Source organism: Falco peregrinus, chromosome 2 (assembly GCF_023634155.1).
Source record: "Falco peregrinus isolate bFalPer1 chromosome 2, bFalPer1.pri, whole genome shotgun sequence".
NCBI classification, from domain to species: Eukaryota; Metazoa; Chordata; class Aves; order Falconiformes; family Falconidae; genus Falco; species Falco peregrinus.
In genome coordinates, this window is record NC_073722.1 from 78162604 (window position 1) to 78172660 (window position 10057).

Below are 10057 nucleotides of genomic sequence, written 5' to 3' on the forward strand. Positions count from 1 at the left end.
GCTCCCCCCGCCGACCATGAAGAACCCGGTGCCGCAGGCGGCCTCGCTGCTGCTGGAGAAGCTGCTGCTCCTCGTCCACGTCCGCCCGCTGCCGGCGGGCTCCGGCGGAGAACCGCCGCCGGCCCCCAGCTACTACGACACCAGCTGCTTCAAGCGGGGCGACCTGCTGGAGGTGCCCCGCACCCTCTTCGTCCACTTCGGCATCTACCTGGGCGAGAACCGCGTCGCCCACCTGATGCCCGACATCCTGCCCGTCCTCACCGGCGACCGGCGGCAGATCCAGCAGGTGGTGACCAACAAGCGGCTCATCCTGGGCGTCATCGCCAGGACGGCCAGCATCCGCGTGGACACGGTGGAGGACTTCGCCTACGGCGGCAGCATCCTGGTCAACCACATGGACCGGCTCTTCGAGGACCAGGTGCTGGCCAGCGAGGAGGCGGCGCGCCGGGCCGAGAAGCTGGTGGGCGCCACGGCCTACAGCTTGCTCTGGAACAACTGCGAGCACTTCGTCACCTACTGCCGCTACGGAGCCCCGGTCAGCTTCCAGACGGACAAGGTACGGCGCCGGGGAGCCCGGGAGCCGGTCCGCCGGGGGGGCGCGGGGCTGCCGGGAGGGGCGGTGGGCGGTGCCGGGGGCGGGGCTGCCCTTCCCGGGGGGCCCCGCTCCGCTCCCCGAAACGGGGTCAGCCGGCACCGCGCCCCCGGGGCCGCCCCCCGCCGGAGCTGACGGGCCCCCTGCCCGCAGCGGTGCGGAGCCGCTCGGGAGGGCGGGTGACCTGGCCTCCGCTGGCTTCCAGCGGCGAGAAGAGCGACGCTGAATTCGCGGGACGATTAACAGGCGCTTAAAAAGCAGCTCCGGAGCTACCGGAGCCCGCTGGAGCCGCGGCCGGTACCGGGGCCAAGCGGGGCCGTGAGCCAGCCCCACTCGCCCTGTGCTGCGCACTGGGGAGCCCGCTGAGGGCTGGGGTGCTCTGGAACGGAGGGACTGGGCAGCTCCAGCTTGCCCCGTTAGAGCTTTCCTCTTTAATCCTGATCTTTTGCTTTTTTTTTTTTTCTTCCCCCCTCCAGTTCTGTGAGACTGTGAAGATGATTATTCGGGACCAGAGGAGTGTACTTGCTTCGGTGCTTGTGGGACTAGCATCAATAGTCTGCCTGGGTTTGGCACCCTCCACCACGCTCCCCACTATCTTCATTCCCTTCATTCTGTGGATGGCTGGCTAACGGCCTGCTCGGAAGCTCGCAGCCGCTGTCTGTATATAGGATGTATGCTACTGTATTTATGAAAGCATCAGTGTCACGTAAAGTTTCTTAACCTTGTGTGCTGTTTTTAAATACAGCTTTGTCTAGAACGCAGTGCACAAGGCATAGCTTACTGTGTAAGCCGAATAATAGATTTCCTGAATCTCTGTTGGTACATTTTAACACACCTTGAAATCATGAAAAAGTAGGGTTGCGATGCAGTTCTGCTCCTTGCCATTAGCCATAAGTGATTCTGGTAATGCTTTCACATTCTTCAGTTTCTTGGTTGCATATCCAGGGGCCATAACTATTAATAAAAATGGATGATGGTGTTCCACAAAGTGAAGGATGTGGAGAACAAACTACTTGCCTTTTCCTTAGATACAGCGTATATTCAGAAGTCACTGTCTTCATTCACTAGAATATCCATTAGTGGAGATACAAGTAAGTAAACTGCCTCGATTTGATAGCAAAGAAGAAAAAACAGCTCTAGGCTGGGTGCTGCGGGAACACATCTGGCCGGATCAGCTGTAGTCATTTCCCTTCTGGGAAGTTTTCACAAATCTCTCATTTGTATGACTTGTATAAACACTTGCTATGGTGTTGAACAACTTTTTAACTGGATTAGTGGTAAGGAAAGACAGCAATTCCTCAGCGTTTTCCTTGCTACTGGTAGTGGTTAGTATGGCTAATACAAATGGCTACAGAGGGGTTTTTTGAGATGCAGGAAGAAACAAGCTTGCTGTATGACAACTAGTGACATACAAATGTTGGAAGTTTCCAGCGTGCCAGGGCACATGGCAGGGAGGTGGAGGACAGATGCTCATTCTAGTTCCTGCCTTCCCTCAGCACTGGGACCAATGTGGATGCCATAAAGCATCAGGGATCACTGGAGCAGTTTCTGTGCTGGCTGTATTGTCATTTTGGATATTGCCTTAAAACAACATGCTGTCACGTGAAAGATGACATGTCTTTCTGCACTCGTCCCTTGTGAATAAGTATTCACTCGCCAGCAGTTGGTGCTAAAAACGTTTTCGTCTTCTGTTGAGGCCTTTCCATTTATCAATAACTTGTAAAGTTGGACTTGAAATCAAGTTCATCTAGCCAATTGTTTGAGCGCTAAAAACCTTTGCTATTTTTTTTCTTAGCAATGTCTTGATGTATGCAGAGAAATTGTTCAGCAGCTGGAATGCCTTGCCTGCGATACACGCACTTACACGTTCACGCGCTATGCTTGCCTTCCTTTCTGGTCAGAGGCAAATACGGTGGTGTCTTCAGCAAGGACTTCTGTGAGTGGTGTTCAGTATCCCGTCATCAGCACTGCTACTGAAGCGGCCACTTTCCCTGGTTTTAGATTCGTTTAACCATGCTGTATAAACCCATCCTCCTTGCCCTAGACCTTACAGCTGCTTGAAGATTGGATTCTTGAACTGTCAGTCTATCTGGCCGCTTTCTAATCATCTTCTTCTGGCTGCTCCACTCTAACCGACGAAGAATGTAAAGACTGGGGTGAAATTCCAGGCTGTTAGGAGACGGCAGCATGACTGCTGCTGCCATCAACCAAGGGAGGATTTCAGCCCAGCTTTCAGTACGCATTCAATCTGCAGCCCAGCTCCAAGCAGCTGGATATCAATTACTGCTGGATCCTTGCAACTTCTGTTCCGCTTTCAAAGATTGCCATGTGTAGTGTAACTGTTTCTGGTAAACTTTTCAAATTAAGGTGTTTTTTAATTAACATGAATTGCTTTTTCATCGTGTATGTGTTAGTAATATTGACATAAATACTAGTGTGTTTTTTTTACTTGCTGTGTGTAAGGTATGAACTGTAGTCATTACTGTAATTATATAAATAGAATTTATTCATTTAAAAATGTCTACCGGTCTCTTGAAATGGAGTGTAATGCTATAGCATTACTCTTAACGTACCCCAGTAGGGCACTGAACAGTCCATTAACATGCAGTTACATGGTGTCTGATTACAGGTAGGCTTTTCTTTTCCCCTTTATTTACTTGGGATTTATAAGCATTCCAGTAATTCTTACAATTCACTTATGCAATAAACAACGGGGTCATGACCAGTATCCAAATCATAAGTGGGATTGTTGGAAGGCAGGGAAATGTTCCTGCTCCAGCTTCACTATCAAAGGACCAGTGCTCCTGCTTTGCTAATGCTATTGAGCAAGAAGAATCCAGATTAGACTGGGGGGACTAAAGAGGGATTTTCATGGGTGTCCATGAAAGAAATGAAAGCAGTTCCTTGCAGACTTCCACCTCTATTAGTAGAATTTCCTTCAAAGAAAAAGTAAAGTTTTAACATTATGAAATACTATGAAATGGTCTAGAATGTCTCCTTGTATCCTTTCATCAAACAGAAGTAATAATATGGGCATAGGAACAGAAATTCAGCTGTGTGTTTGGGAGCTTTTTCCTACCAGCTCTAATTGTAGCAGAGATCTGGAAATTGTGTTAGAAGTCAGGCATGAGTCAAATTCGTCATACTCTGGGAGGAAAAACAAGGCTAGCAGGCATGAATTCTCATGTTCAGCTCAGCCGGTGGTGTTTGTGCTCTGAAATATTTTGGTCAATGTCAGCGTCAACTTTTTTTCTGTAATTACTTGAGTAAAAATAAGCACATGCCCTAGGTGGAGCATTGCATTTCAGACTTGAGCTCAACTGTGATGCTGTTGAAGTGAAGGAGCTAGTTATAATAAGAAAAACACAGAAAACTGTGGAGCGGTTCAGCTGTTTGGAAATGTGTGTGCTTAGAAGTGAAATTGTTCATTGGTAACTAAGTGATGGTGACGGGGAGTGTAAATCTAGAGTTGCAGCTCATTTTAGTAGTGGGGCTGTTTTGAAAAGCTGTGTGGTTAAACCAGAAGATGTAATGGAGGAGTATAACCATCACCCCTGTGCCACTGGGAAAGGCAAGTAGTGAAGACATCAAGTTAAAAAGATAGATGTTGCACTTCAGGCTTTCCAAAGAAAACAAAAATAAAATGATCATTCACAAGGCTTGAAATGTTTTTACAAACCCTGCATTTAAAAGGAAAAAAAAAAAGTTGCTAAATGAAGGCATTAGAACAGTGAGCTTTCTGTTTGTATTTATTTTAGCTCGGAACATAAATGATTACTCATTTTGTGGTGAACAGTCATCTGCTGCTTGATTTCACCTTTGGGTCCTCCTGTGCTGAAAGAGAATGCTACATATAAATACCATTGAGGCTTTTAATGAAAACAAAATCATAGCAATACTTGTTGAAAGTCTGAGGGGGTGGGGAAGAGCGCATTAAACTTGTGTGTGACTTGACATCGTCCAGACAGGTTTTAGAAAGCAAGCTGCAGCAACAAGAAATATTAGAACTGTGATCTCTAGAAATGATACGGGTTTGTATTATTTATTGCATGCTCTCACATTAAAGCAGCACATACCACTAAATGATACAGGCCTGTGTTAGACAGTCATTAGTTAGCATCTCCTTTATACGTGGAAACAAAAAAAGAAAATGTCTCAGGTGAGACTTCAGAGCCATTTGCTCCTTATGCTTTGTAATAGCTTAGGACCCGATTCCTCTGAGTGCTGAACTGTCATGAACGGGCTTACTGACGGGAGATGAAGATACAAAAGCTTAGCTTTGAGGCTCTGCTGTAGTGCATTGCACTGCTGTAAGCGTTGCAGAAATCCTTCTAAACACTGCGCTGGTAAAATAAAACTATCTCCTCTGCTGTAGGAACAGATCACTAAAAGGGTTTGAGGGATGTTTTTGGCATAATTTCTTACAAATCAATTGTGTGCTGTGTTTTGTGGCTTAGCTTTGCTTCCAAAGTCAAGGGAACATTTAGGATATGGTCCTGAGCACTCAGACTAGGGAGGAGCGGGGTGATCTTTAGGAGACTTAAATTAGAATTATGTTGATTGCAGTACTGCAGTTGTGTCTGTGACAAAACTGCTGGTTTGGTTACTGTTTCTGTGTCTCAGGGTAAAAAGCTTTCTGTAAGATGTTCTGTAGCTTTTTAATGTTTTCCCTGTTTTTATTAGGGAACTTTAGCCCTGTGGCCTTGTTTTAGTAGTTGCCTCTTCTCTATAGCATATCTGTGAATTGGAAAACAGTCGGCAGCTCTGTGAATGAACAATTTGAGGCTAATCGGCTGCATAGTCCCCTGCAACTACATCACGACACCTACAACTAGGTGCTTGGTCTGAACAAGGCCATGAAAGCGCAGGAGGCAGGTAATGTAGGTTTATTTTATTTGTGAGGGCAGGTCATATTGAGTGTGCTGAAGCACCAGTCAATGAAGGCAGAGGCGTGTGCCTGTGAAGACTCACGCTGCTTAGCTGGGCACGCTGGGAACAGTGATGTCTCTGCTGTCCTGTCCCCAGCTGGAATTTAGTGGGATTGAGATGGGGTTGTATGTTAGGGCTGAGATTAAATGGATTAACTTGCCTTCCCTTAAATTGAGAGGTATGCCATCAATGCCACAGACTTTAATCTAATCTAGCAAAGAAAATGGGCTGTGGTCCATCTTCTGACTACACGGTGGTACACTGTGACTCAGATCCATATAGCTAACCTCCCTCACCACTACAGTGTAGCTTCACTTCTAGTAACTATAGGTAGTGCTCCCTGATCTGCCTTGTCCCAAGGCACACTCCAAGAGTGCACTAGTTACCAGGGGCTGCAACTGGCATCATGCAAAGAGCATCCATGCAAACATAGATGTGACCTTGTTTAGCTGATTAACCTGCCCAGAATTTTAAGGTAGACATCCCCATTTGTTACCTAAAACCTTGAGTCCCTTCCTGATCGAGCAGCACTTTGAATGGAAACAGCAATGCCGTTTTATAAAGAGTGCAAAAATGTGATGGTTACAGCATTTGTGGGGATCTGGGGGACCTGTTCCTAGGACCTTCTCAGTCCATCCTGCAGGAGACTTGCCAGACTTTGGACAAGGCTATGAGGTAGTTACCATTCACCTTTTCTAGTTTTATCTCATGGTTAGGACAGTGTTTACTGTTTTGTTTGGGATTTTTAAAATCAAGTTAGGCAACACCTTTGGCTTTGAATTAGAAAGAGAAAGTGGCTCTCCAGCCACTCGGTGTTGGAACAGGCTCTGTTCGGGCTCTGTGTATTTGCCCCCTCTAAGAGGGGTGTTGCTTCTCATGATCTATGGACCCCAGTGAGGTTTTGAGTGGGAACCAGATCCCTAGATACAGCCAGGAACTAAAAGTGCTGACTGGGACATTTCTGACTCTGACACAACAAAACCCGCAGCCGTTCAGAGAACTTTCAGGTAAAAATAAGTGAGAAACTATCAGGTTAAATCAAAAGTTTGCTGCTTTGCTGCAGCATTGCTTTAGTTAAAGCACTTTTAGTTAAAGCAGCTACCTGCCATAACTGTTTCCTTTGGTTTCTTTCTTAAAATTCTTCCCTATTTCTGTAACTAGAACAGTAATTCGCTCTCTCTTTTCTGGCCAGCTGCAAGACTTGGTTAATATCTCCATAAGGTTGTGGGTTCCTTGCATTGGATGTATTTATTCATCAAATAAATGAAATCCATGGTTCCTTACCAGAAGGCAATTTCCCTGCCTGTGAAACCAGTTTTCTGTGAGGCTAAGGAGGTATGCTATTTAATATAATTAAGAATACACGCAAATGAAGGGTTATGCTCTGCTAAACTTGCCAAGCCACCTTATCTTCTGCTTCTGCATAGTTTAAGACCAGACTCAGATTTGCACCTGTGTTCCTTGCAGTTTCGCAGAAAATACCTGCACATTTCCAATTAGCACCGCACACAAACACGGGGAGGGGTGGGTCTGCTACTGCCCCACAGTAGGCAGAAGGTTAGTAACTAAATCTAACCAAAAGCGAAGAAATGGGGGGGTGAAGATAATGAGAGCCCTCCTGCACTCCTGGTGGAAAGATCAGAATTAGCTATTAAACGGAGTAACTTTTGCTATTTCTGTTTGTAGACGGGATCGGACATAGCTCCAAGTGGATGCTCAGGAGGAGGGAGGCACCTGGTTTCAACCATATTCATTTTGAGTCTGTCCAGACGATGCGGTAGTGCACTGTGTAAGCAGGCTGGAGCCAGCGATGACTCGGTTGCCTCCAGAACCAGCATAGCTGTGCAAACACAGAAGTGTGTTTAGCCCTCGGGGAAGAAGGCTGTTTGATTCAGCATCACACCATCCCAGCTCTGTCACGTTTGGGGCCTGAACAGGTAGCACCTCACGATCCTGTCCCGTTTTGCAGTCATACCAACCCGCCTGAAACAAGACCTCTAAATCATGCAGTTATGCCCCAGACAGTTTAAATTCCATCTCAAGCCTTGTTTTATTAATGGGTTACTTTACACAGGTTTCAGCTCTGTCAATTCCCGCGAAGTCTTTCTCGAAGTATCTAACCCTTCCCAAGCTTTGGAAGAGGAGCCTGAAGGCCTTGCTCAGGACTGAGAATTACCTCAGATGGGCAAGTATGTAAGGCTGCAATGCCTAAAGTATGTGTGAAGATGTAGCCTGTGATATCCAGTCATGTTGCCATGTTCCATTCCCCAGTCTTTCATCAAGCTCAGGACATGCACAAAACCCAGCTTCTCTGGAAATTCAAATGTGTAATGACATGTAACGTGACATGTCCTGGACAAAGAGGTGAAAGTTAACATCTCTTCATCCAGTATATCTGCCATTTAGCACTGACAATGGCATGGTAAAGACAGCTTTTTATTTTCCTTTAGGTAGTACTCCCAGTTTCTGACAGCAAGTAGGTTTGGTCATATTGTAGGTAAGAAAGAACAACTCTGTTGTACAAGTAACTATTTTAGAATGACGATTAGATCATATATTGACAGACAGGGTATAGACTGGGAATAACGTCTTTTCAAAAACTTGCCTGGAGAAAGCAGTAATTCTGCTTGGCCAGTGAACTGAAATTCCAGTGAGGAACGGAGCGTTTCTATTTCTGATGTCTTTGAGCAATTCCAGTAACTCTAGTAGTTAAAGCACTGAGAATTGCACAGGCAGTAGACCTGATGTATAGTCATGAAATTTGTTTCAAAATTATAATGAGGTTTTTATGACTTGCAAAGAGGTTTTTTTTTAACAAGCGAACTGAAAACCCAAGACAGTTACAGAAATTACTTTTCCTCTGTAACTTTCTAGTTTGCATTTTTCAGTTTGGGGAATGTTTGTATTAAAAGCTCTCTAACAGATAGTACTCAGTCCTGCAATTAAATACAAATTTGTGCTTGCAACAACAAGTCTCTTCTTATGGGAAGGACGCTGGATTTGTGACATTAATTGTGAGCTCACTGTATAATTAAGCAGGAAGGGAACATGGGATGTGAGCAAGACATCTGTTTATATAAAGACCATTTGATCCTAAGAAAAAGAATAGTATGAGAAGTTACTTTAAAATAAAAAAAAAAATCACTTTACTAGCACTGTGTATTTTAAAATTACCCCATTAGGACAGGTTGTCAGTGATTCACTAGGTCTGCCACTACATAGTACATAGTGCTCCAGGCTCCTTTATTACAACAGCATCACTGAGTATGTTTCTTCCAGCTAAAATCATCAGGAGCTTTGTCCTTGTCTTCACAGAGAGCAAGATTAAGTATGAAGTTTTCCTACCCATTCCCTGACCTCCCCAAAATCTTGTACCTGTGGAAATTTAATAACGATGTTCAGAAATGAACCCCCAGTGACTATGAACTTCACACTGAATTACGATCTGAAGAATCTTACAGGTCATAAACTGTGCAGGTTTTTTTGTTGTAGTTTTTCAAATCTATTCAGACAGCTGCCTATGGTTGCTTTTGTGCTGCCACTAGTGTTTCTGCCTAGTTTTTTTTACTGGTCTAGGCAATGTACTCTTCAGCTGGCTTCTGAGGTATTTTTCTGTGAGCACAACTAGTACCATTAATCTTTAGGAAAACTGGACTCTCAATCCAGAGCTGCAGCAAGACAACCAGACACCGTTAACAATTTAACTACCTCTGAGATATTTGAGCTTATAGATGAGGGCCAAATTTTTCAGCATCACAGGGACACAGGAATGAACTTGGCAATATCTGAAGGTCAGTTTAGCCCTGTATCATTCTCCACCGGTGAGCAACAGTGAGTGCTTGTGGACAGGCTATGGGTGCAGACAGTCTTGATACCGTCTCAAAAATTTCCGTAAGCAACAATTCACAAACTTCCAGCTTTAAAGCTTGCATTCATTTCATCATGTTTAATACTCTTATGCTCTGTGAACTTGCTTACTCCTTTTTTAGTTTATCTGTCTGGTCTCCAAAAGGTTTTATGGCAAGATTAATTACAACATATGAAGAAGCACTTTATTTTAAATTGGCTGCCTGATGACTACCTTAGCTGTTCCTCCCCTTCTTGTACTACAGGGAACAATGATTATTTTGTATTCATTTTTTTCCACTTACAGTCTTACAACTCAGATATTCCTGATGTGGAAGTCAAAGTCTTTGCCGTTTCCATAAATGTGTATTCAAATTCTTTAGAAAGCAGCTCATTTGGCACCATCCTTCTAGGACCATGGCTGTCTTCAGAAATTTATTACACATTACACCTCTCAGTCCAATAATGCCATCCTGGAGTTTCTTTAGACTTGAATACACCCAGCCTTGTTAATCTGTTACTTTGATTTTACTCATCTGTCCTAAAATGCCTTTTATTGATCCCTCAGTTTAGTACTAATATGAAGCTCTATTACCTGTAAAAAAGAACCAGCTTACTCTGAAAACTTCTCTATCACTTTTGTGTTGAGTATCACTACAAAAACCTGGTTTTTTTCCTATAGCCTAATTC

At 44.6% G+C, this 10057-nt stretch overlaps 1 protein-coding gene across 1 annotated transcript; it reads left to right on the top strand.

The window, feature by feature from the left end:
• On the top strand, positions 1-4438 carry LRAT (lecithin retinol acyltransferase). Its single transcript, XM_055797849.1, has 2 exons — positions 1-556; positions 1069-4438. Exons 1-2 carry the CDS (start codon positions 17-19, stop codon positions 1219-1221), a joined length of 693 nt encoding a protein of 230 aa, XP_055653824.1. The 5' UTR covers positions 1-16; the 3' UTR covers positions 1222-4438.
• The last annotated feature ends 5619 nt before the right edge of the window (positions 4439-10057 follow it).

What these genes read in the sequence shown, in the direction of transcription:
- LRAT (XM_055797849.1), top strand. Translation starts at nt 17, where the DNA reads ATGAAGAACCCGGTGCCGCAGGCGGCCTCGCTGCTGCTGGAGAAGCTG. An exon ending in TCAGCTTCCAGACGGACAAG is followed by an intron (nt 557 to 1,068) that starts GTACGGCGCCGG and finishes TCCCCCCTCCAG; the next exon opens with TTCTGTGAGACTGTGAAGAT.